Source organism: Miscanthus floridulus, chromosome 12 (assembly GCF_019320115.1).
Source record: "Miscanthus floridulus cultivar M001 chromosome 12, ASM1932011v1, whole genome shotgun sequence".
Classification (NCBI taxonomy): domain Eukaryota; kingdom Viridiplantae; phylum Streptophyta; class Magnoliopsida; order Poales; family Poaceae; genus Miscanthus; species Miscanthus floridulus.
The window spans coordinates 4,405,502-4,432,180 of NC_089591.1; the positions used below are offsets into that span (position 1 = coordinate 4,405,502).

The 26,679-nt window shown below is 42.8% G+C and overlaps 2 protein-coding genes, 1 long non-coding RNA gene and 2 pseudogenes across 11 annotated transcripts; all 5 read right to left on the minus strand.

The window, feature by feature from the left end:
* Nucleotides 1-3,927: 3,927 nt before the first annotated feature.
* LOC136497972 (uncharacterized) lies at nt 3,928-8,175 on the minus strand. Of its 9 annotated transcripts, none has more exons than XR_010769483.1 (15): nt 7,671-8,175; nt 7,378-7,581; nt 7,210-7,282; nt 7,016-7,118; nt 6,860-6,919; nt 6,454-6,725; nt 6,296-6,356; nt 6,157-6,238; nt 5,995-6,048; nt 5,843-5,917; nt 5,476-5,547; nt 5,096-5,152; nt 4,635-5,025; nt 4,496-4,543; nt 3,928-4,313 (listed from the first exon to the last, which is right to left on the minus strand). XR_010769483.1 is itself a non-coding variant. In XM_066493880.1 (15 exons), exons 7-15 carry the CDS (start codon nt 6,304-6,306, stop codon nt 4,080-4,082), a joined length of 555 nt encoding a protein of 184 aa, XP_066349977.1. In that variant the 5' UTR covers nt 6,307-6,356; nt 6,454-6,725; nt 6,860-6,919; nt 7,025-7,118; nt 7,210-7,282; nt 7,378-7,581; nt 7,671-8,175; the 3' UTR covers nt 3,928-4,079. The 9 variants fall into 9 exon arrangements, 8 of the variants coding, with proteins under 8 accessions (XP_066349977.1, XP_066349979.1, XP_066349975.1 ...); XM_066493880.1 differs by lacking the exon at nt 4,635-5,025 and having other exon boundaries at nt 3,928-4,100; nt 4,179-4,313; nt 7,025-7,118; XM_066493882.1 differs by lacking the exon at nt 4,635-5,025 and having other exon boundaries at nt 3,928-4,100; nt 4,179-4,313; nt 5,843-5,914.
* LOC136495501 (uncharacterized) lies at nt 7,044-8,209 on the minus strand. Its single transcript, XM_066491420.1, has 5 exons — nt 8,041-8,209; nt 7,793-7,941; nt 7,378-7,581; nt 7,210-7,302; nt 7,044-7,118 (listed from the first exon to the last, which is right to left on the minus strand). The coding sequence occupies exons 1-5, from the start codon at nt 8,207-8,209 to the stop codon at nt 7,044-7,046; spliced, it is 690 nt and encodes a 229-aa protein (XP_066347517.1).
* A 3,132-nt stretch (nt 8,210-11,341) lies between these two features.
* On the minus strand, nt 11,342-13,395 carry LOC136498597 (uncharacterized; annotated as a pseudogene).
* On the minus strand, nt 13,254-15,940 carry LOC136495502 (uncharacterized; annotated as a pseudogene).
* Nucleotides 15,941-17,994: 2,054 nt separating this feature from the next.
* Nucleotides 17,995-25,835, minus strand: LOC136498186 (uncharacterized). The gene is made up of 3 exons (XR_010769534.1): nt 25,661-25,835; nt 24,229-25,107; nt 17,995-19,378 (listed from the first exon to the last, which is right to left on the minus strand). It is a non-coding gene; the product is annotated as an uncharacterized lncRNA (long non-coding RNA).
* Nucleotides 25,836-26,679: the final 844 nt, after the last annotated feature.

Here is a 26,679-nt window from a genome sequence, read left to right on the forward strand (position 1 = left end):
ATATCCAAGTTTGAAACATTTGTGGCCTGCTAATATGCTTTGCCATGTAAACGAACTCCCACTCCTCATCCTTGCTTGAAGCATCTTACCATCCGGGGAATATTTTGCTCTCAAGACCCTTACACATAGGGAGTTAGGACCACACAGCAGTCTCCAGACTTGCTTCGCAAGCATGGCTAAATTGAAGCTATGAAATCCCTAAAGCCCATGCCTCCTTTACCCTTCGAAACACATAATTTCCACCTAGCTTGCCAATTGATCCTTCTCTTTTCATCGTCATCACCCCACCAAAAATGCAATATAGCGTTCGTCATTCGTTTGTATTTTTTTAGGATTTTGAAAACCATCATCGCATATATTGGCATGACATGGGCGATGGATTTAATTAAAACCTCCTTTCCACCCATACTTAGCAGTTTCTCCTTCCATCCACCAACTCTCTGAACAATTCTATCAATGAGGTGGCAAAAACAATCGCTTCTGTCTGCTCCTACTAATGCAGGTAAACCTAGATATTTGTCATTAAGGGGTTCACTCATAATATTCAGTGATTCACATACCCCTAACTTCACATCAGTTTATGTGTTTTCAGAGAAAAACATACTTGACTTGTTCTCGCTCAACAATTGACCATAATTTAGGCAATATCTGTCTAGTAAATTCCTTAGGCAATCAGCATTACTTTTGTCAGCACGCATAAGGATTAAAGAATCATCAGCGAATAAAAGATGAGAAACCATTGGTGCATCTTTACATACTCTGATACCCTACAGCTCTCCACTCTCCTCAGCCTGCTTGATCATACTCGATAAGCCTTCTGCAACAAAAAGGAAAAGATAAGGGGACAGGGGGTCCCCTTGTCTAATCCCCCTAGTAGGTGAAAAATATCTGTCTCCATTGAGTTAAATCGAGCTGTATACCAAACAGAGGTCACACATGACATAATAAGAGCCACCCAATGAGCATCAAAACCCATCTTTAACATCATCTTCTCCAGAAATACCCATTCAACCCTATCATAAGCCTTATGCATGTCCAATTTCACTGCACATAGCCCATGTTTCCCTTGTTTCTTCTTGATAGCATGGATACATTCATATGCAATCAATATATTATTTGTGATAAGTCTGCCTGGCACAAAAGCCCTCTGATGCCACTAATAATCTCAAGCAGAATGTGCTTCATCCTATGAGAGAGCATTTTAGATATAACCTTGTAATCCACATTACAGAGGCTGATAGGACAAAATTGAGCCACTTTGTCTGGGTTGTCCACCTTTGGAATCATAACAATTGTGGTGTCATTCCATCCCTCCGGATTCCGGAATAGTTGCCATATGCACCATCTCTAAAACTTCCTTTGTCAAATCATCCCCTAACATCGGCCAGAACCGTTTGAAGAAAATTGCGTGCAATCTGTCCGGTCCTGGGGCTTTCAGATCACCAATATCGAACAAAGCCTTTTTTACCTCTTCTGTAGAAAACGGTGCTAGCAAACTCCGGTTCATATCAGGCGTCACATTAACCTTCGCTGAGTCCAAAATCAACTCATCAAACTCCTTCAACTCAGACTGAAATAGGTTAGAAAAATAATTATGAACCATAGAGGACATAGTGTTGCTATCCTCATGTCTTACCCCCTGCTCGTCAACTAGGCCGGTCACCATATTCCTCTTCTTTCGACTCGAGGCAAAGTGCTTAAAAAACTTGGTATTTCGTTCCCCATGCTCGAGCCAGTTGGCACGGGCACGTTGTTGGTATTTCTTAACGCATACAGAAATAATCCGCAATCGCATGGAATTACTATTGTAGCATTTCACTCAGAAGTATTAAGGGAACGAGGGTATTCTTTTAGCTAGTTCGCCCAAAGGCAACACAAGGGTAGAGTTGGAAAGGATAGAGAAGGATTCCTATGCTAATAGGGTCTAAAGACAGATAAACTCTACTTCTACTTGCTTATTTTAGGCACCGGCTTATACTTGGTCTGCCAAGTACCTCTGGCCTGTAGCTCTACGTCGTAACCGTACGTGAGGGATTACAAAGGATGGACAGGGCTGTCACCACCTGCCGCCTATACCTTAACCATGGAGTACGAGGCAAACGAAGGTAGCCTCTAGCCTAGACACCACGTCTACGCTATCGACTACTACTCTAGTGCGTTAACAAGGGTGTAGGGGACCGTGATACCTAAGAGGGGTGAATTAGGCAACTTTAAAATCTACTCTAAACTATGGTCTCTAATTCCACCTTAGCAAAACCTATGCAAGAAAGTAATATATCTAAATGTGCAACTACGGTTTTGCTAATGTATTGCTATCTCACTACAAAATAACACCCCCTTTTGCAACGCAAATATGCGTTGCTAAAAGTTTATATATATGTTGGCAAGGTATATACCAACGCATCTAATATGCGTTGCCTAAAGTGGCATTGCAAGGATCTATTGCAACACTTATTTATGCATTGGTAAACTATACTAATAATTGTTGCAAAGTTGCAACGCATAATGATAGGTTATGGCAACGCTTATATGTGTTTGTAAAAACCATGGATGATCGACCCCTATGGTTTATTGAAACATATAGATTTGGTCTGTTGCAACACTTACATGTGTTGTAAGAAGTAAATTATTCAGTCATTAATATCATATAATTATTTAATTTTTGAGACAAAAATAGAGATAATTCTTGTACAATTTAATGAAAAAAATGCAAGACCATCCAGCACATACAAAATAAGCACACTCAACCATTATATATATATATATATATATATATATATATATATATATATATATATATATATATATATATATATATATATACATATACATATACATATAATATTCTGTAGCCACCTCCATTTACGATAATTTTATATACTAATTTACGATAATGTCAATACATATTTATGATAGTTAGGTTATTATAATACATGGGGATATTTACCACAACGTTACAGTAAACCACTTAGTAAGAAGTTACTATAATCTCGTAAATTAACATAGTAATTAGCGTAACTCAAAGTGGCTACCGAATAAATTATTTTGTACCTAACTACAGGGTATATATATATATATATATATATATATATATATATATATATATATATATATATATATATATATATATATATATATATATATGAAGAGTATATTCAGTAGCCAGCTACAAAATAAGTTATTCTGTAACCATCTCCATTTACGATAATTTTATATACTAATTTACGATAATGTCAATACATATTTACGATAGTTGAGTTACTATAACACATGGAGATATTTACCATAACGTTATAGTAAACCACTTAGTAAGAAGTTACTATAATTTTGTAAATTAATATATTTATTATCGTAACTCAAAGTGAAGTGGCTACAGAATAAGTTATTTTGTAGCTAGCTATAGGGTAGTATATATATATATATATATATATATATATATATATATATATATATATATATATAGGGAGAGGCTATTCAGTAGCCGGCTACAAAATAAGTTATTCTGTAGCCACCTCCATTTACTATAATTTTATATACTAATTTACCATAATATAAATACATATTTATGATAGTTGGGTTACTATAACACATGGGGATATTTACCATAACGTTATATTAAACCACTTAGTAAGGAGTTACTATAATCTCGTAAAATAACATAGTAATTATCGTAACTCAAAGTGGCTACAGAATAAGTTATTCTATAGCCAGCTACAGGATAGTAGTTCTATATATATATATATATATATATATATATATATATATATATATATATATATATATATATATATATATATATATATAAAGAATTTGTTGCATTACAATGAGTACCATCCACATAATTCATGACTTAAGTTATTTTGTAGCTAGCTATAGGGTAGTATATATATATATATATATATATAAAGAATTTGTTGCATTACAATGAGTACCATCCACATAATTCATGACTTAATTTTTGTTCGGAGTATAAGTTCCTATGTGAGCAAAATATAAAACATATAAAGGGATCCCTCTTAGTATGCTAGTAGTCGTCCTTTCTCCTTCCTTCACTTTAGTCTAGCGTTCCACTGATGTGATCATATATTTATCTTCTTGAGCTACATATGAAAGTTGGATTAATTTAATATAACACTTATGAGAACTAAAATTATATTGGGTTATAGAAAAGACCGTACAAAAGTTGAAGGCCATGTAACAGTAACTCCTCCTTCTACGTCTCCAATTACCTTGTAGCCTTTGTATGGTTGTATCAATGGTTCATCATGTACCACAGCAAAACTAACATGAACCATACAAAATTCTTTGCCTAGCTGAACACCATCAAGTTTCTGTGTTGGATCACAATTTACTATTGTACCCAATGCAACAGTTTTATTTTGATTTTTCCAGCTCTGTAAGTATACTTTGGTGCCAACCTTGTTCACATATGTAAGCATGCAAAAAAAAAGTTCATAACAGATCAGACTAGTTGTAAGAAATCAAATAATCATACCATCATTGAATTGCCAGTTGACCAATTTGTTGTGCCACGATGATGTTTCTACAAAAGTATATGTGGGGATTCTTAGACTCCAGTTGTAAGAACAATTAAGAAAGGGATAATATGAAGTTTTAAGAGATGTGTCTTATACACTAGTAGGTACTGTTGCACTAGGCCTTGTTGAGATCTTGTTCTGCTAGAAACAAGTCAAAACAGATAACTTAGGCCACGTTTGGTAGGGCTTCACTTCACTAGTGAAGCCATTTTTTTTTGCTTCAGCTCCACGAACAGTTCCACCGGTGGAGCTGAAGCGGTTTTGGTAAACCGTTTGGCAAAATGGCTTTCCTGTGAGAGTATGTTTTTAGGGGTCTGAAGGAGGAGCCAGGAGAAGCCACTTTTTTGGCTCCATCCCACCCCAAATCACTGTGAGAGCATGTTTTTAGAGGCTTCACAAGTGAAGCTATTTTACTTTACCCCGTTTGGTAGAAAACGGCTCCAAACGGCTCCTGAAGCCGGTGACTCCTGAAGCCGGTGGAGAAGCCCTGCCAAACAGGGCCTTAGTAGTGAAAAATATGCATGTAACAAAAATATCATTGCTAAAACAATATTTACTTGGTAGCCAGATGCTTCAAAATTTGAGGGAGTAGCAGATGTTTCCTTTGCGACAACCTGTAATATGTGCTAGTTTAAATACAACAATTTGATCAACAATCTGTAATATGTGCTAGTTCAAATACAACAATTTGATCAATAATTTGATAAACTTCATAGGACAAAGAGTTATTTATACAACACCTTGATTTCATTAGTACACTTGCTTTTATCCAACATAAGATCATTGTGGATATGTTTTCCCCGTAATTAAATAGAAATTACTAGTCAATTTGCGGGAAGGTATGGTCTAGTAGAAATGATCCACTTACTAATGATATGATAAAATTTAATACTATATTGTCATTCAGTACTATACTATTTCAGTTTGGTGTGCAAACCTTATCTTTAGTACAATTATATTTGTAATGTGCCGGCAGATCCTTGTACTCCACATAATCATCTTGCTCCGTCTATAGTGAATAAGAATAAATTAATATTTTCTTTCACTGACAAAATGGAATCAGAACAGAGATAGGTTATTAAGGCCATGTGCCCTAATATGTAAGTAAATAATATGGTATTATCAGTTCAGTCTAACAAAAATTCGTGAGTTTTTTCTAAGTAATCAATCAGGTCAACAAGACAGGCACACCAGATAGCTGTCACGATAAAGCATGAAGTAAACACTAATGACTAAAGTTGAAACAAGGATTGCAGAAACTTGTCTAAAAGAAAATCTACAGCTAGTCCTTCATGAATAGTTACCTGTAAGCTAATATTTATTGTGGCTGGGGTAGATGAGTCCAGATTTGTGGCTTCATTTGAGTGCTCAGCCACCTTCTTTACAGAGGAACCAAAAGAATCTTTAACCAAAATACCTTACAATGATTAGTCACTGAAAAAATAGCTGTCCTTACCTGTTTCTTTGAGCTAACAATATCTATTTTTCTCTGCTTCATAACATTTTGCCTCTGCAAGCGCAAGGCATAGGTCACAGTTAAATGACAGCATAAAATTCTAGTTGTAGCTTTCCAGTGCCAACCATGGTAAAAAGCTCTCATCCATATTAGTGTGCACACCTTCTCTACAAGACTAAGGTATTTGTAATGTGGCTGCAGATCATCATCCTCCACATTGTCAGCTTGCCCATTCTCCAATGAACTAAAACAAATAAATATTTGACATAAATCTGGTATAAAAAATCCAATTCAATTGTACCATTGTATCATTCAGTTTCATCCATGCTGGAATCTTGATTTTGAGGGTCACTATATACTCGCTGTTGATAGACAAATGACTATAAATTAGAGCCAGCTATTAAAAAAAGAAATTTGCAGTAGATTGTTGTTTTGTCATTTTTTCAGAGGGGTACTTACTTTTCGTTTCGTATTTGGCACATCAGCACAATAGCCATCTTTAGGTGCATAGACAGGATCATCTAAACATCCCTATGTCAAGGAATCAGAAGTTTAGTGTAGGAAATGCTTAGAATTGGATTTTTTAAAATTTACCTGTTGGATTTGTTTATGTTCCAAGGTTCTTGTTTTTTGTTGCAGCTGTAGTATAGTGGAATCTTGATTCCGGACATGCTGCCCAAGCTTCACTAGTTGAAGTCTCAAAGATACTACATCTTCACTTGATGTTTCATCTAGTGAAGTCAAATTTACATTCTTAAGGCACTTTGAAGTGGATACGTCAAACACTTGACTAGGATTTGGAACAAGTCCCAAGCCATGCACATGGCCAGGCTTTTCTTCTCCTAATATTTTACTAAGTGCATACCTTTCCTTGACTGGTCTCCGCTAAACCTGGCTGTTGTACTATAAGTTCCTTCAAATCCCCCTATGCGTAGCACCAACATGAATTAAAATGAATAAAAATAACATGAAAAGGTAGTGATGTAAACAATCAAAGATGAAGCATTCACAAATAATGTACCACATGTACATTTGTGTTCTTCTCACTTCTAGTCTGGTGTGTATGGACTATGGATATACAAAACAGCCCTGTGAGGGTATTTCTTTTCAGGATCTTTTTCTCTCTGTGAACATGAAAAAGAGATATAAAGAACTTAATAATCACTACCATAGAGATGCAGCAAGAGTACACGGTTAGAGTTGTAAAAAAATTACCGACTCCTCTCTGTTTCGAGCAAAACTCTTTGTTCCAGTTGTATGTGTTGACTTCTTCTTTGTACAGTTTACTCTGTTTTTCTTACTTATATCCTATCATATAAGAATGTTTAAAAATCTACTGGGCAATGAAAACACATAAATATAAATCCAACAATATCCATGTACCAGTGCTTTTTGAGTCGTCCAATTATCAACAAGCGCAATCCACTGGTGAGCAATTATACCGTTAGGAACATTACTATGGTTAGCTTTTGTGCTCTTATACTCATCAAAATATATTGATTTCAGATTAGACTTGTGCTGCCTCCATCTCTCTCCAATGGTTCGAAGTATCCATTTTTCCATGCGATAAGGGTACAGGAATCTCATCTGTATATACCAATAACAAAAGACAAGTAAAAAAGGGAAGTATCAAAAGTTACCAACAAGGTTATACGATGTCTAGCTGAACTATGTACCTTCACTTGCTTAAGTACATCCTTCTTATTTTTTTGTTCATCAGTGTTTTTTTTTCTTTCTTTCCTATTAGAAGCCTCCAATCCTTGTAGCTCAAGCTACACAAGCAACCATTCCTAGCCACCATGCCAAGAAATTTTCTTAGAAATCCAGCCTCTACTCCAACTGGTTGATCGAACTCATTGCATCTAACGACGATTCTATGACCTTTTGGAAGGTTCCAAATATCTTTCGATTTTGTCTTTCCACGCTTTACTCTGTCCTCAGTTTCATCTATTCAGTGTTACATTGCACAAAATATACAATGATAAACACTTTCACAGATAACACATTCTGTTAGTAATAAAAAAATTAAAGTAGGTTAGTAAGTACCGTGTAAATTAACCTCAATATCACCATCACTATCGATCTGATCTCCTCTAGCACTTGAATGAAGTTCAGATGCCTCAGTATTTTGCCCATGACTCTCTTGTCCAATATGCTCTTCTGACATATATTCATCATGGCTCTGAATTATCTGTTTTCTTCTACCCCTTGCCATATCCACTTCACAACATGAATTAGAGTAGAACATTACTAATATTAGTAATTAGCCCTGTTGTATTCAGAAATAGATGGGTACAAACATATTATGAATTAGAGTAGACCAGCTGAGTCGGAGAGAGTTGGAATTCTATGCTAGCACCAGATGCAGGTCCCAGATGGTGCCCGACTGGATTTTGCGGGTTCCATGTCCTGCAGCAGCCGATGCTTTTTCAGGTACATATCCAATGGATGTTTGGATTTTAGCACGGGTGGAATGCAGCAGCCCATGCCAATGGGTGGTCAGCAACAGGTATGCTGTATTGTTCTTGGCATTCAATTTCATTCGTTGAATTAGGCCTGAAATTTCTGCATGCTGCAAATGTCCCCTACCTGATTAGCAGAGACTGGTATAGCTATTTATTGGTTGGTCCTCTTTTTTAATCAAGGGTGCTCATGATTGTTCTGTGTTGCAGATTGCTTGATGAGACTCTAAGCGTTGCCTTTACATAGAAATGATTCAGCAGTGATAAATGGAAAATGATTAAAATGTGCCTCAATGTGAGTAATTAATGTAAGAAATGTTAGATCTTATTATTGTACGAACTGCTATTATACTTTCGAGCTTGATTTCAGACAAGCATGCGCCAAACAACACATCATCAACTCATTTCAAACACAAAAAGATCCATTGGTCAGTTTGGCGCAAAGGCTGGGCAACACACACTGATCGTCTTTGATCATCTTCAGATGGACTCATCTCACATCATGGGCTGATCTGACACAGGGAGACGCGCGGCAATGCCGCTCTTAGTTTCTAGTAGAATTCTAAAAATTTAGGAATCATCGAGCCACGCACGGAATCGACCAGCCGCGCACGCTGCGGCGGCGCGAACTCGTCGCGAGCGGCGAAGAAGCGGAAGTAGGCAGAAGCCAGGAGAGTGCTACGAACCTGCGGCCAAGAAGTGAGCTCAGATCATCGCTGTGCTGCACGGAAGAAGGGATCGATCCAACGCCGTTCTCCTGAGGTGGCAACAGGGACCAGCGACGGTGACCTTTGGAGGCGGCGACAGGGACCGGCGAGGGAGCGGGGGCACGTGCGCGTTGTCCTGCGGTGGCGCGGTGCAGCCATTGGTGCTGGTGTGGGGACGCAGCGCCGCTGCTGCGCCGGTGGTGGCGGAGTGGTTTGCAGCAGGGAGATGAGAGGTATGGAGTTGTGTTTGTGCGATGGAAAATAATAAAAGAAAAGGAACCATGATTCAGCTCGGATAACTAAGGGTATGTTTGGTTCGTTTAGTTACTACTAAATTTAGTAGTTTTTAGTTATTTTAATAACTTTTTAGCTAAACGTAGACCTAAAGTAGTCAAAAAACTTTTAGGGCGGTTTTGTGCTGTTTTCACGTAGTCCTCTCTAGCTAGTCTCTATGAAGGGTGGGTCCACTATTAGACTTCTCAAGAATGAGCGCGAGTAACAAAAACAGATTAGCTGTGTGGGAGGAAAAAATAGGTACGAAATAAAAAAGAATGGAGGGAAAGAAATGGCGGGAGCAAACCATGACAAAAAAAAATTACTAACCTGTGATTACGAGGGAAAGAATGGCGGGCGCCATAAAAGGAAAAACAAAAAAACTTGTGATTACGCTGAATTTATATTATTAGTTTAGTGTTAGCATTTAAATTCGATAGCTAATAAAGTAAGACATCTAAAAATTACCCAGGCATTTAATCGGGCCTAGCAAATTAAATTACATTAAATTGATACTTTCTATCAAGCAAATCGAATCTAAATTAAAATATGTTTTTTTGCGCAAGAAAAAAAATTAAAATTTGGTTAATAGTGTTATATCCAAATTAAATGAGTATTTGGGACTACAAACGAATTCAAATGAAAAAGTTGTTAACTACAAAGTTTTATAACTTTTCGAGATTTACAACTTTGGTTTTGGTCAATTCTCCATCCGAGGTCATATGAAAAATTTGAATTTCAAATATAAGGAATTTCGGCCATAATTTTCACTCTATAAATGATTTTAAATGAAAAAGTCGTCAACTACAAAGTAGCATAACTTTTCAAGATTTACAACTTGTTTTGATCGTTTCTCCATCCGACGTTGTTTAAAAAATCAAATTTAAAATGTGAGAATTTAAATGTAATCTTCGTTGGATAGACTTTTTCAAACGAAAAAGCTGTCAATTACAATGTTGCATAACTTGAGCTACAACTTTTATTTTGGTCGCTTCTCCATCCGACATCCTTAACTACAACTACACACTCAATTATGACTATAGAGCATATGGATTCCTTTGGTATTGACTTCTATTAAATCTGGTGAAACAAATAACTCAGCATCAAAATCTGGTGAAACAAATAACTCAGCATCAAAACAACGTTAAATAAAAAAAGTTGTGAACTATAAAGTTTTATAACTTTTCGAGATCTACAACTTTTATTTTGGTTGTTTCTCTATCCGAGATCCTTTTCTACCACTAGACACTGACTTGTGACTTTAGAGCATCTAGACTTCTTTGGTATTAACTCTATAATATCTTATGATACATATTTGGATATCCAAACAATCTTAAATAAAAAAAGTTTAAACTACAAAGTTGTAAAATCTTGAAAAAGTACTATAACTTTGGTATAAAGTTCATCTTCATCGAACATTATATGAGAAAGTTACAAAGTCTTTCATGCAGCCTATCACAAGGTTACAAAATGTGATAAAAAATCAATGTCCTAAATATCCTAACAAAACCATGTGTAGCCTAATGGTAGAGAGCTGTTAAGTTTGTTGGGGTCGTGGGTTCAAATCCATATGAAAGCTATTTTTTGTTTTTTTTTTGTTTGTTTTTTAGAAATCAAATCTTGAAAGGTGTTATTTTTGTTTTTCAAAAATCGCACCTAAGCGGTGGCGCACCTATAGCCATTTGATTTCAGTCTTATACCTTCACAGTGCTAATATTTTTTTCAATATATTTCTTGCCGACTGAGATGATGGGCCTGTTGCCACTGGATTTATGATGGACATATAAACAATTATATTCTGAAATCTCAAATTTCAAATGTGATCTCTGTTTTGCTAACACCATACAACTTGTGACCCCATACAATTATATTCTGAATTTACAAATCTAAAACTGTCAAACACTGAACATCACGTTTATTGAAGTTTTGTAGAGTAAAAACTCATAGGAATACACAAAATTACAACTTGATAAACAACTCAAGGTGTTCATGCGTTGCAGCGATGATGCTGGTTTCTGGACCATGACCTGAATAATACAAACAGTTAAAGAAACTTGTCAGCTGGTACATAATCTTAATACAACTATACAATATTGAATAGTAGAAAAATCAAACATATCTCACCTTTAATTTTGTTGAGCTATTAATCTTCTTCATCAGAACTTCTACTGGGATCTACATTTGTTTCCTCTATAGTTGTACCCTCTACATCTCTTCTAGTCCATGAATGACTATTATGTGAATTAGCAAAAAGGTCATCAAGAGTACTGACATGATAAGGTTCACATTTTTACATCATTCCATTCTTCTCCCATTTCAAATACATCTCTAGGCTTCATCTTCAATGCAACTGACCATCCTGGGTTGTTATAATCATCTTTGACATAGACCACTTGGTCAACTTGATTGGCAAATACAAAAGGCTCATGCTCAATCTTGTCACCCTTGTGAATTTGCTGTGAGAAATTCACAAGTGTACAACCAAACATATCTATTTTCACTCCCTTTCCTCGAGTGACATCAACCCATTCACATTTAAACAACACCACTGAGAATCTTCCATAATAGTCTAACTCGACTATATTAAGTATCCTTCCGTAGTAGGTAATATCTCGAAGGATAGGGTTAGTATCCCCTCCAGAAGAATAACTTGATGTTTTTGCAGTCACAACAACTCCACTATTTTGCATCGCCTTGTCATAACATTTGGCTCTAAATCTAAAACCACAGATGCTAAAGGCTCTATGTCTGCTTGCTGCATTCAATGGGCCGTGCGCCAACCATCTAATGTCCACATTGATGCTATTGCTACCATTTTTTGCTCCAACTGCATGATCTGTATCATCACAAAATATACTCAAGTCATTTTTCCTATTCTTTTGAATAAAAAACAAACCATGATACCTACATGTTCTCTGAATCAATCAAGAAACTCTTTATTCTGTATATTCTCATTTTGTTTCAAAGATAGACGACATTGACGATTTCTTCTTTTGAGATCACTGGCATGCTCTCTAAAATGGAAATTAACATGGATTTAGTTTTAAAGGAACATATGTAATATGATGATAAGTGTCAGTAACACTTACTTCAAGTACGGAATGTCAGCTTCACAATTGTATAGTACATATCTATGTGCTCGCAGTTTCTCTAGATCAGATAAAATAAAACTAGACGGTCTTCCCAATGGTTTCCCTATAGGAGGAAACAAAGAGGAATCATGTCCATATAAGTTAGATTCAAGATGATCCTGGTTCTCATCTTTCCTTGATGGTTTGTTATGCTTTATGGAGAAATCTTCCAGGTACCTAGAACAAAACACCATACACTCGTCTGCCAAAAATGAATTTGCCATTGAAGCCTTTGGATGAGCTTTATTGCGAACATATGACTTCAGTTTATATAGGTACATGCAACATATGGAAAAACATCAATTTAGTAGGTTATATATAATAAATGATTCAAACAACGAAGTTGTATTAATTAAAATAAGTACCTTTCAATGAAGTACATCCATCGATAACAAACTGGTCCACCCATCTTACATTCAGTTGCCAAATGTACTACTAAGTGAACCATAACTGTAAAAAAATCCAGGAGGAAATATCATCTCCATTTTGCATAGTGTAACTTTAATTGATTGTTCCAAACGGTCAAGGTCATCAAAACGAAGCACTTTCGAACATATTCCTTGAAAGTAAGCAGACAACTCAAACATTACAGCTGTGATATCATCTGGAATAATGCCCCTTAGAGCAATAGGCATGAGCTGTTGAAGTAGAACATGACAACTATGTGTTTTGAGACCAATAAGTTTTCATTCAGCACAATTTACAGATTTTGATATGTTTCCAGAGTAGCTATCAGGAACTTTTATGTCTCGAAGCACTTTACAAAATGTTTCTCTCTCACTTTTAGACATAGCAAACCTTGCAGGTGGCAAGTAGAACTTGCCTGAAGGTTTTTCTTGTGGGTGGAGGTCCTCCCTAATGTTTATCTCTTTGAGGTCTTTACGAGCTTGTAAATTATCTTTTGACTTTCCATCTAAATCAGATAGTGTACCATAACAATTTTCAAACACATTCTTCTCTATATGCATCACATCAAGATTATATCAAAGAATATTATCATCCCAGTAAGGCAATGTGAAAAGACTACTTAATGCCTTATAAGTTTTTGAGTCCTTGAAATTACCTAATGCAGTGATTTCATCCAAAATTGGACGGTCATAATAAGTTTGTGGCTCTGTTCCAAGCTCCACTGTTCCATCAAATGAATTGGCATCCAAACGAAAAGGATGGTCAAGAGGAAGAAATCAACGATGACCCATAAAACAAGATTTACGACCATGCTTCAGACGTTTGGACCATACCATTTTCACCACAAGGTAGACATGCAAAATTTCCATGAACCATATGAGAAGCAAGCCTTCCCAAGTCTAGTAGGTCACTAATGGTCATTAGCACTGCTGCTCTCAAATCAAAAGTTTTGTTTCTGGATACATCATATGTTGACATACCATTTTGAAATAAATCTTTTAGGCCCTCCAAAAGTGGTTTAAGGTACACATGAGTTTTGTCCCCGGGACTTTTAGAACCAGGAATTATGAAAGACAACATTAGATAATGCTCTTTCATGCAAAACCATGGAGATAAGTTATATATTACCAAGACAACTGGCCAACAACTATGTCTAGAACTCAACATCCCATATGGATTAAACCCATCCGTAGCTAAGCCAAATCGAATATTCCGTGGATCTGATTTAATTTGTGGAAACTTTTCATCAAAGTCCGTCCATGCTCGGGAGTTAGCTGGATGTCGTAGCGCACCATCCTTTATGCGCTCTTCATCATGCCATCTTAGGAGAGGTGCTGTTTCTTTGCACATAAATAGTCTTTTTAGCCTGTCTTTAATAGGAAAGTATCTTAATACTTTACAAGGCGTTGCTTTCCTTCTTTGCTTCTTTGTTAGTTTGGTTTCAGGTTCCATACCTTTCCACCTAGAAGCCTTGCACTTTGAGCAAAAATCATCATTTTCCTTGTCTTTCCAAAATAGTTCACAATCATTTGGACACGCATGAATACTTTCATAGCCCAAGCCAAATTTGGAAATAATTTTCTTAGCCTCATAAATTTTTTTGGGAAGTTCCTTTCCATTTTGAATAGCCTTATGCAAAATACCAAGTAGATCACCTAATGATTTATCTGACCATTTGTTCATGGATTTTACATTGAACAAAAGCACAATCAGAGTTAGCAACGTTAATTCACATCCTGTCCATAAAGGTTTTTTTGAATCTTCAACCAATTTATAGAACTCTTCTGCTTCTAAATTTGGTCTGCTGACAGGTAGATTCGGAAGATTTGCGACATCTGTCATAGGTATGTCATCATACATGTGATAAAATGCATCATGAAGCAGCTGACTCATGTTGCCATGCCTTTCTTCATTCTGAGATTGTGGCTGTTGATCAACAGTGTGCTACACTGAAGGGTCACTATGAAAATCCCATCCTTCATGCAGGGTCACTATGAAAACCCCATTCTTCATAATTCTCAAGTATCCCATTGCAGACCAAATGTTCATATATTTCATCCCTGGATAGGAGACTAGTATGCACGCATGTATGACGTGGACAATAAATCTTGGTATCTTTGGGCTTATTTTTAAATTCATATTCAACAAATCCTCTAATGTCTTCGCGTTTCTTCGTCGGGGCTTCGTCATCTTCGCGTCTTGGACTCCTTTCTTCTCTCCTAAGCTGTCAACACCTCCTCCAATGTCTTCTCTTGAGTGTTGATGAATTTCTTCACGTTCCAAACTATAAAATAGACACTAGCAAACACATTAGTCCAATTTAGTTGTGTTGATCATCAAGCGCCAAAATAGACACTAGCAAAGCTCTATGTATAAGCTTGGTGTTATTTTAGCAGTTTTTATATGAAAGTTGGCGATTAGAAATATGAGTTAAGCACCGCCAACACACGTTGAATCCAAGTCAATTATTTTTGCTCCATTAGGAGTTCCCGGTGGACCAGCAACTACTTTTGAGCAGCAATACTATCATCCGTTAGCAGGGCGCCTACGGAGTTCCTCCAACTCTATCTGCATTTTCTTAATACGAACAGTCGGTCCTTTTAGTAACTCTTTATCCCAAACATGGAGCTCTTCATGTACTTGTCGGGTTTTTTTTTTCCAGAAAACTAGGCGCATCTCCTCTAGACACTGCACGTGCCCAGGCCGCCATTACCATCTTCTCTACCATTTCCTCCTTTAGCCATCTTGCTTCAAACCGTGTAGGCTCCTATTGTAGACTGACAACATGATCAACTTGCACTTTGGTTTCGACAATCAACGGCCGGTGATCAGATTTAAGCATCCCGCCATTCTCCAGCCTGGCAGTAGGAAATAGACCACTCCATTGGGCATTAGAGACCCCCTGATCGAGGCTTTCCCTTATTCGCCCTCTCTGCCATGTAAATATGTCGCCAACATACCCCATATCCGAGAGTGCACAATCAGCCAATGCATCGCTAAAAGCTTGCCGGTGGCGCTATTCTCTCAGTCCGCCTCCGCATCGGCAAGCTCGACAAGTACTGGAAGTCTGGAACCGCTCGGTGATTGACGCCACCGTCGAGCCGGCGCTCATCCTCGAGCTGCCCATCAAATCGGAGCAGTGAGCATGGCACAACACTTGATCTCTCTATCTTACGCAATCGTCCGCTTGATTTACACCACAATCCTACCGACAAACTTCCCAACATGAATTTCCATGGCACTGATCTTCAGTTATGGCTCACTTGCGCTGAGGATTATTTCGCTATGCACGCTTTCGATCCTTCCATGTGGATCCAGTGCTCACGTATGCAGTTCACTGGACCAGCCAAGCGCTGGATCCAATACGTCGCACAGAAAATCAAATCCATGCAATGGTCCGATTTCTGCCGCGCTTTGCACGCACTCTTCGATCGCGTTCAGCACGAAGCTCACCTTCGTCAACTCTATCGCATCCGTCAGACCACTTCTGTTCAGGATTATGTCGATCGCTTCTCTGAACTTGTGGACCAGCTTACTGCTTATGATTCTACGACTAGTTCTCTGCATTACATTACACGCTTCATTGATGGACTTCAGCCACACATACGTGTTGTTGTTATTGTTTAGCGTCCTTCTTCTCTAGATACTGCGTACACCCTTTCCCTGTAACCCTGTTACAGGAAGAAGCCGCTGATCGCCCCAGGAGGCATGATGGACGGTGCTGGAATCAGAATGGGCCCTATCTTCTTCCACCACTGCAGGGACCTGACAAGCCAGCTGGTGGCATCGCGGACAAGCCAGGGCCGCTACGTATCGATCGCCGCCTAGTAGACCTCAAGGCCTATTGTCGCGCACGCGGTTTGTGCGACCACTGCGCCGAGAAGTGGAGCCACGATCACAAGTGCCCAGCTCAAGTCTCGCTTCGAGCAATGGAGGAGGCCTTCGATCTTTTCTCCTGTGATGATGCTATCACTGATGACCAACCACAGGAAGAATTGGAGGAGAATCTCTGTCTTTGTTTTGCAGCTTCTGCTGCACATGGCTCTACAACCAGTAAAACTTTGCAGTTCGCCGGGACAATGTAGTCGATCCCTCTGCTGATCTTGGTGGATTCTGGCAGTTCTGCTTCTTTCATCAGTCAGTCGGTCGTCAGCAAGCTTTCTGATGTGGTTTTGTATCCAACCAATTTGTCAGTTCGGGTGGCCAATGGGGAATTTATGCAGTGCACTGCTTATGTGGCTGCAGCAGCTTGGGCTATTGGCAATTGTCAGTTTACACATGACCTGAAGGTGCCCCCTCTCACTCAATATGATATCATTCTCGGTGTTGATTGGTTGCAGCTCTTCAGTCCTATGAAAATTCATTGGCAAGACAAGTGGATATCATTTCCTTATGGCAGCTCTACTGTCATTCTGCATGGCCTCCATTCTAACTCTGCTGACAGCCATGATGAGGTAGTAGTACGTCCAGTTGCTTTCGGTTGGTACAGTTGCCCCTGCTTCTAACAGTGAGTTACATCCTACAATTGCAAAGCACCTTGCTGAGTTTCCAAAGGTTTTCTCTGCTCCTAATGAGTTACCACCACCCCGAGCTTGTGATCACAGCATTCCATTGATATCTGGAGCTCGGCCGGTGAATGTGCGGTCATACCGTTATCCACCCACTCTAAAAGATGAGATTGAGTGTCAAGTAGAAGACATGCTCAGCCAAGGTATTATTCAGCCCAGTTCATCACCCTTCTGTTCACTAGTTCTGGTGGTTTGCAAAAAGGACGGTACATGGCATTTTTGCGTGGATTACCGCTACCTCAACACTCTCATTATCAAGAATGTGTTTCCCATTCCGGTGTTCGAACAACTGGTGGATGAATTGGTAGGTGCACAGTGGTTCTCTACATTAGATCTGCTAGCAGATTATCATCAGATCAGGCTCCAAGAAGGTGAAGAATTCAAGACCCCCTTCTCCACTCATATTGGTCATTATGAGTTCAAAGTGATGGCCTTCGGCCTCTCGGGGGCACCAAATACTTTCTAGGGTGCTACGAATTCTTGCCTGCGGTCTCTGTTGCGTAAATGTGTGGTGGTATTCTTTGATGACATTTTAATCTACAGCAAAACCTTTGAAGAGCATGTCCAGCACATTCATCTGGTTCTATCATTGCTGGCGTAGAACAATTGGCATGTCAAACTATCCAATTGCAAATTTGCCCAGAATCAGATTGCATATTTGGGCCATATGATCAGTGGCGATGGTGTGTCCACAGACCCTACAAAGATCAAAGCTATCACTACCTGGCCACAACCTTCTAATGTCAAAGAGTTACGCAGTTTTCCGGGGTTGGCTGTTTTTTACAGATGGTTTGTGTCATTATGTAATCATTTCCAAGCCGCTGACAGTTCTTTTGAAGAAGAATGAGTTGTTTGTCTGGACTGAAGACCACACCAGTGCTTTCAACACTCTGAAGCAAAGTCTAAGCTCTGCACCAGTTCTAGCCTTACTGGATTTCACTGAAACATTCTGCATTGAGACAAATGCTTGTCTTACCAGTGTTTGTGCTGTTCTTCTTCAGCAGGGCCATCCCTTGGCTTTCATGAGCAAATCTCTGGGGCCACGGAATCAAGGACTCAGCGCCTATGAGAAAGAGTATATGGCCATTTTGATTGCAGTTGAGAAGTGGCGTTCATATTTACAAATGGCTGAATTCATTATTTATATAGAATAGCGTAGCCTTGTCCATCTCAATGAACAATGTCTCAATACCCCTTGGCAACAAAAGATGTTCACAAAGTTACTTGGCCTTCCATACCAAGTGGTGTATAAGCAGGGCTCTGACAATCGCATTGCACATGCTTTGTCTCGCCGCGCTCATCAAGTCCAATGCTCTGCTATCTCAGCCCCGGTCCCAGCGTGGTTGGAAGACATTGTGGCCAGCTATGTTAAGGACCCCAAGGATCAGGATCTTCAAGCCAAGTTGGCTATCTCTCCAACATCAGAACCTCCCTATTCCCTGCATCAGGGAATCATTCGTTACAAAGGTACAATCTGGGTTGGTGCTGACCTTCCTCTGCAGACCAAAATCATCCATGCTTTTCATTCTTCAGCTGTTGGTGGCCACTCGGGCTTCTCGGTCACTTACATGCGCATTAAGCAACTCTTTTTCTTGGGTGGGTTTGAAAGCTGCTGTTCGTCAGTTTGTTGCTAGCTGTGCTGTGTGTCAATAGGCCAAACCCGACAGAGCTCGATATCCAGGACTGATACAAACCCCTGCTAGTGCCCTCCTCAGCTTGGGAAATGGTTTCAATTGACTTTGTGGAAGGACTGCCATCTTCTGGGGTAAGAACCGTATACTTGTAGTAGTCGACAAGTTCTCGAAGTACAGTCACTTTATCCCTTTGGCGCATCCCTTCTCTGTTAGTATCATTCAGTCATTTCAGTCCGTGGTTTTAGAGTTTTCAGTTAGCGAGTCTGTCAGTCTTAGCAAATAACTGAACCCGGTTCATGGGTGCGTCTTGTACGCCTGAATCGCGCATCGTTCGCGGTGAGGCAGTCACGTAGGTGTTCTCTCCGGGTTTGTCTCGAGTCGTAGCTGAAGCTTAGCGCTCCACTTGTCCGGTCGTGGGATGGCGCGATCAAGTCGGGAGGAGTGGCGCGCATGGCGCTGTGTCCGGGTGGCCGAGAGCCATTCGTTTCTTGTATAAATTGCAATGCATAGAGTCAGAAAACGCTGCGTAGTTCCAGCACCAAAACCCTCTGTGTTGATCCACTGAGTTCGCGTGTGTTCCAGTAACCGTTTCATCGATTCAGGGTCGTCTTCCTCGCCTCCGGCGGCGAGCCCCAGCGAGCCGAAGACTACATCTGGTATCAGAGCAAGGTTCCGGCGGTGGACGCGCGACCGCGCTATCGCTGCGGCATTCATGGATCGGCGGAGGAATCGGTCGTCGTCGCCGCGTCGGGGAAGCGGCTCCGGCGGCGGCGGTGCGGGTGGTACTCGCGATCCGGTGATCAGCCGGGTCATGCGTGAGGAGACCGGGAAGAACAAGTTCCCCCTTCTCACCAAGACGAACTACTACTCATGGGCGGCGCTCATGAAGCTGAAGCTCCAGGCGCGGCGCCTGTGGACGGCGGTGAACGTCGGGACGGACGACTTCGACGACGACAGGAACGCGTTGGAGGTCATCGCCATGGGCGTCCCCGAGGAGCTGCACGGCAACGTGGCCAGGAAGCCCACGGCCAAGGCGGCGTGGGATTCGCTGAAGAAGATCCATCTCGGGGTGGATCGCGTCCGTCAGGCGAAGGCGAACACGCTTCGACGGGAATTCGAGGCCCTGCGGTTCAAGGACGTGGAGACGGTGGACGAATTCGCCATTCGCATCACCGACATCGGCAATCAGCTCGAGGTCCTGGAGGTTGGGTTCACCGAGCCGGAGATCGTCCGCAAGTTCCTTCAGGCGACACCGGCGAGGTACTCCCAAATTGTTATGGCAATTGAAACTCTGCTTGATCTGGAGACGCTCTCGGTGGACGAGCTGGTTGGGAGGCTCAAGGCGGCCGAGGAACGCTATGATCTCGGTGGCAACACCGGGTCATCCACGGCGCGGCTGAACCTGACGGAGGACGAGCTGGTGGATCGCGTCATGTCGCGCCTTCAACTCTCCGGTGGAGCTGGATCCGGTGGCGGGTCTGGAGGCCGGCGGTCCTCACCCGCCGGCCAACGGCGTGGCCGCGGCGGCAGTACTGCCCAAGCCGGAGGAAGCCGTGGCGGTTCCAAACCACCTGCCGGTGGGAGTGACAACGGTAAGAAGAAGAAGCTCGCCGGGGATGAGTGCGCGTACTGCGGCAAGACGGGGCATTGGGCTCGCGAGTGCCGCAAGAAGAAGCGGGATGAGCAAGCCCATGTCGCCGAAGCTGAGGCGGAGGCGGCGCTGATGGTGGGGATCGCGGAGGTCTCCATCGATCCGGCGGACACCCAGGTGGACGTGGAGCACGTTCCAGTGGGCGACGGGAGCGCAAGGACGCGCTGGGTCTTCTCCGACGTGTACACGGCAGACACCACAGCGCACGTGGCGTTGGCTTCACCGACCCTGCACGCCGCCGATGAGCAGGTCCACATCCAGGAGGACAAGCTCTTCGTCCAACTCGGGGAGAAGTGCGCTGATGACAAGACGCGCTGGATCCTCGACACGGGCGCGACGAACCATATGACCGGCGTGCGCTCGGCCTTCTCCGAGCTCGACACCGGCGTGCGCGGCACTGTACGGTTTGGCGACGGGTCCGTGGTGGACATTCAAGGGCGCGGCACCATCCTCTTCAGCTGCAAGACCGGGGGGCATCAGAGGCTCGGAGGAGCCTACTACATCCCCAAGCTCACCGCCAACATCATCAGCCTCGGGCAGCTTGATGAGGACAAGTACAAGGTACTGATCGAGGACGGCGTTCTGCGCGTCTGGGATCAGCAGCGTCGACTCCTGGTGAAGGTGCAGCGAGCGGCGAACCGCCTCTACTTCCTCGACGTCCACATCAGTGCTCCGGTGTGCCTCACGGCGCACGCGGATGACACGTCCTGGAAATGGCATACGAGGTACGGGCACCTCGGATTCCATGGACTGAAGCTGCTGGCCAAGAAGGAGATGGTGCGCGGTCTACCTCAAATCGACCACGTCGAGCAGGTGTGTGAGAGCTGCCTTGCTGGGAAGCAGCGTCGGCAACCATTCCCTAGTGGCGAGCAAGTTCCGCGCATCAAGATCCCTGGAGCTTGTTCACGCGGATTTGTGCGGTCCGATCACGCCGTCGACACCCGGCGGCAAATGTTTGTTCCTGCTTGTTGTGGATGATCGAAGCAGGTACATGTGGTTGATCCTACTGGCGTCCAAGGATCAAGCCTCGGCGACCATCATCCAGCTGCAGGCGAGGCTGGAGAGGGAAGCCGGCTGCAAGCTGGGGACCCTGCGCACGGACCGTGGAGGCGAGTTCACAGCGCGAGTGTTCGAGGAGCACTGCGCTGACCATGGCGTGCAACGTCACTTCACCGCGCCGTACACACCTCAGCAAAACGGCGTGGTGGAGAGACGGAACCAGACCGTGCTAGGCATGGCACGGAGCATGATGAAGGGCATGAACGTGCCCGGCTGGCTTTGGGGGGAGGCGGTGTGCACGGCCGTCTTCATATTGAACCGGTCGCCGACGAGGAGCGTGGACGGGAAGACGCCCTACGAAGTCTGGTATGGTTCCAAGCCAGCTGTGCATTTCTTCCGCACTTTTGGTTGCACGGCACATGTGAAGGTCGCTGGCGGTCACCAGCGCAAGCTGGATGATCGCAGCACTCCCATGGCATTCATCGGATATGAGCCGGGGACGAAGGCCTACAGATTCTACAACCCGAGCACAGGGCGTGTCTGCATCTCGCGGGACGCTGTGTTCGAAGAAGGGAGGCCTTGGAAGTGGGAAGATGCTGCGGCGGATCTGCCAAGTATGGCTTCGGGGGAGCCGTTCATGGTGGAGTACGTGATCATGTCTGCTCTGGGCGGCGGACACGCGCCGCAGTCACCAGCGCTGACACCGCTGCAGTCACCAGCGCCAACACCACCGGTCTCGCCGGGGCCCTCGACACCGACTATGGGTCCCGCATCCCCTCCGGCGACACCAGAGGCTACACCTGCGCCGGGAACCCCGGTTGGAGTGGAATTCGCCTCACCTCCTTCGGGGGAACCAATGCTGGACGCTGATGCCGACGACGCGCCGCTGAGGTTCAGGACAATGGATAATGTCCTCGATGATGAGCCCGTTCCAGGGGAGGCGGATCGCGCGGTGGGTGGCGAGCTGCTCGTCGCTGTCGACGGAGAGCCCACGACGTTTGATGAAGCACGTGGCAGTGAGGACTGGCGGAAGGCCATGCTCGAGGAACTCTCCTCGATCGAGCAGAACAACACCTGGACTCTGGTGAGTCTCCCACAAGGGCACCGTGCAATCGGGCTCAAGTGGGTGTACAAGATCAAGCGCGACGAACTGGGGGCGATCAGTAAGTACAAGGCGCGCTTGGTGGCCAAGGGCTACGTCCAGCAGGCCGGCATCGACTTTGACGAGGTGTTTGCGCCGGTGGCGAGAATGGAGTCGGTGAGAATGCTTCTTGCTGTTGCTGCACAGGAAGGCTGATGTCAAGCCAGCCTTCCTGTGCAGCAACAGCAAGAAGCATTCTCACCGACTCCATTCTCGCCACCGGCGCAAACACCTCGTCAAAGTCGATGCCAGCCTGCTGGACGTAGCCCTTGGCCACCAAGCGCGCCTTGTACTTACTGATCGCCCCCAGTTCGTCGCGCTTGATCTTGTACACCCACTTGAGCCCGATTGCACGGTGCCCTTGTGGGAGACTCACCAGAGTCCAGGTGTTGTTCTGCTCGATCGAGGAGAGTTCCTCGAGCATGGCCTTCCGCCAGTCCTCACTGCCACGTGCTTCATCAAACGTCGTGGGCTCTCCGGCGCTGGAGCAGCGTGTCAGGCGGTGTGGCTCACAAGGTTGCTGAAGGATATCATGGGCGATGATCCTCAGACGCCTAAACTGAAGATGGACAACATGTCTGCAATCGCACTCAGCAAGAACCCGGTGCTGCATGATCGAAGTAAGCATATCGATACTAAATTTCATTTCATTCGTGAATGCAACGACAAGGGAAGCATCTCGCTGGAGTTTGCGAGCTCTCAGGAGCAGCTGGCCGATCTGATGACGAAGGCGCTTGGGCGATCAAGGTTCTGCGAGCTTCGTGAGAAGATTGGTATTGTAAACCTGGGCTGAAACGACTTCATTCAGGGGGAGATTGTTAGTATCATTCAGTCATTTCAGTCCGTGGTTTTAGAGTTTTCAGTTAGCGAGTCTGTCAGTCTTAGCAAATAACTGAACCCGGTTCATGGGTGCGTCTTGTACGCCTGAATCGCGCATCATTCGCGGTGAGGCAGTCACGTAGGTGTTCTCTCCGGGTTTGTCTCGAGTCGTAGCTGAAGCTTAGCGCTCCACTTGTCCGGTCGTGGGATGGCGCGATCAAGTCGGGAGGAGTGGCGCGCATGGCGCTGTGTCCGGGTGGCCGAGAGCCATTCGTTTCTTGTATAAATTGCAATGCATAGAGTCAGAAAACGCTGCGTAGTTCCAGCACCAAAACCCTCTGTGTTGATCCACTGAGTTCGCGTGTGTTCCAGTAACCGTTTCATCGATTCAGGGTCGTCTTCCTCGCCTCCGGCGGCGGGCCCCAGCGAGCCGAAGACTACATTCTCTGCATTGTATGTCGCCAAGCTCTTCATGCAACATGTGTATCGCCTCCACGGTTTGCCTCAGTCCATCATCTCGGATAGGGATCGAGTTTTCACAAGCACACTCTGGCAGGAGCTGTTCAAGCTGATTGGTGTTACACTACGCATGTCCTCAGCTTATCATCCGCAGTCGGATGGACAATCAGAGCGGGTAAATCAATGCATGGAAACCTTCTTGAGGTGTTTTGTCAACGCATGTCCTTCTAAGAGGATTGAATGGATCTATCTTGCTGAGTATTGGTACAACACTTCTTGGCATTCTTCCTTAGGCTTCTCTCCATTCTATGTCTTGTATGGCTATCATCCAAAGCATTTTTGGTTAACTGATGAGTCTGCTTGTCCGCCAGCCTCACTTGCGGATTGGGTTCAAGAGAAATCCACCATTACCTCCCTGATCCAGCAGCATTTGGCTAGAGCACAGTAGCGCATGAAAAGTTAGGCCGACAAGGTACAGTCCGAACGCCAGTTCTCTGTTGGTGATTGGGTCTATTTGAAGTTACAGCCGTACATTCAAACTTCTTTAGCTCCTCGAGCAAATCAGAAGCTGGCCTATAAGTTCTTTGGCCCCTATCAAATTCTGGACAAGATTGGTCAAGTCGCTTATAAGTTACGGTTACCTCTAGATTCTCTCATACATCCAGTGTTCTATGTATCCCAATTGAAGAAAGCTGTGCCCACATCGCATTCAGTGGCAACTCTTCCTCGTCAGCTCGATGGTCTGCAGGTGCCAATCAAGGTACTCCAACACCGTCTCTTCACCAATGGAACTTCTGTGACAAGCAGCTTCTCTTCCAGGGGGGTGTCAGCACTCATCGACCTCTGCTGTTGCTAACAGTTCTACATAAACACAAATAGCTTGATCAGCCTCAAACAGATATAGCCAGCTATAGTGACAACTATAGTCGGAGATTTACAACCTTACTTAAATCACATATTTGAAATTCTACAAGACTTTAAATAAAATAAATTCAACTACAAAGTTGTAGATTATATTGGGAACTACAACTTTAATACAGACCATGTCAGCATCCGGATGTTTGAAAACTTTAAATTTCAAAATCAATGGATTTAAAACAATATTTTGGGACCCTAAGGCCCTGTTTGGAATGGAAATTTCTCATAGGAATTTCACAGGAAAACAATTTCTTTGGTTGGCAGAAACTACGTGCTGTTTGGATCAAAGCCTCAAAAGAATGAATTGTTCTGGTGGAAAGGCCGGGTGTCCTTCACAAATCACAGGAATGAGAACATCTGCTCTGACTCAAATTATTCGTGGAAATCAGAGGCACACGCATGAGACTAAAATGAAGTTGAGGCGTGGGAAGCTAGATAAAGTCGTTGAATCCAAGCCCAAACCGCCACTGTCTTACATTTAGCTTGAGCTATATACCTCTTTGGATGAGCAAGCAATCAGCCGCAACTCACAGAAGATGGCGGAGTAGACGCCGATTTCGCAGAGGAGAGCATGGCATGGGAGAGAAGAATATGAGCAGTGAATGAAGGGATAAAAATGCGGTGGAGACGTGGAGTGAAGATAAGAATAGTGAAGGGATGAGCACCTGCCTTTCCAATGCCCCCCCCCCCCCCCCCCCACACACACACACACGTAATGCATTTTGTCCATGGACCATGAGATTCTTCTAGGCCGCTTCAAATGATTTCCAATAATTCATGGACCATATGATTAACAGTCTCTATCATTTCAAGGTTTATCTTCAAAGAAATACTAAATGACACTTTGACTATTCATCCAATTCAATATTTACTTTTCTGTTCCTGTGTTCCAATTCATGTGTTTTTTTTCAGTCCTCTGTTTTACTCATGCGTTACCTTTGTGCTCCTATATTTTCTCTTTTTTCTACGTTTCTCAATCCTCAGTTCCAAAACAAGCACTTAATTATAAACAATTTCAAATAAAAAACTTCTCAACTACAAAGTGATAGATTGCGTCGAGAGCTACGATTTTGATATACATGTATATCGAAATGATAGCTCTCGATGCGATTTACAGCTTTATAGTTGAAAAGCTTTTGATTTGAAGTTGTTTATGTCGACAAAACCATAGAATTTTCTAAGGAAAGTAAGGTTTCCCTACCATTTTGAAGAGGTAATGATTTATTTTTGGATGCAACTATTTCAGAGAAAGACATTTAGAATGACTCTCTGTTAAAACTGATTTTCAGAGAACCTATGAAAATCATTTACAAAGGAAGGCGTCCTAAGGCACCCGTCTCTGTTAATTTATAGAGATGGGCATCTTAAGATATCCGCCGCTAAAAACCAATTTTTAGAGAAGGAGGCTATATGAATCGTTGCTGTTAATAGTGATTTTTAGAGACAGACATTTGAAAATCATTTACACTCTGTTAATCGTATGGTTAAAAGAGGTAGGCGCCTCAAGACACCCGT

Coding starts and splice junctions, on each gene's coding strand:
- LOC136495501 (XM_066491420.1), bottom strand. CDS start 8,209: ATGGCAAGGGGTAGAAGAAAACAGATAATTCAGAGCCATGATGAATAT. Junction 7,303..7,377: donor GGACGACTCAAAAAGCACTG/GTACATGGATAT, acceptor CTTATATGATAG/GATATAAGTAAGAAAAACAG. Junction 7,119..7,209: donor CTCGAAACAGAGAGGAGTCG/GTAATTTTTTTA, acceptor TCATGTTCACAG/AGAGAAAAAGATCCTGAAAA.
- LOC136497972 (XM_066493880.1), bottom strand. Junction 6,049..6,156: donor ACCTTAGTCTTGTAGAGAAG/GTGTGCACACTA, acceptor TTGCGCTTGCAG/AGGCAAAATGTTATGAAGCA. Junction 5,548..5,842: donor CAATAAATATTAGCTTACAG/GTAACTATTCAT, acceptor TATTCACTATAG/ACGGAGCAAGATGATTATGT.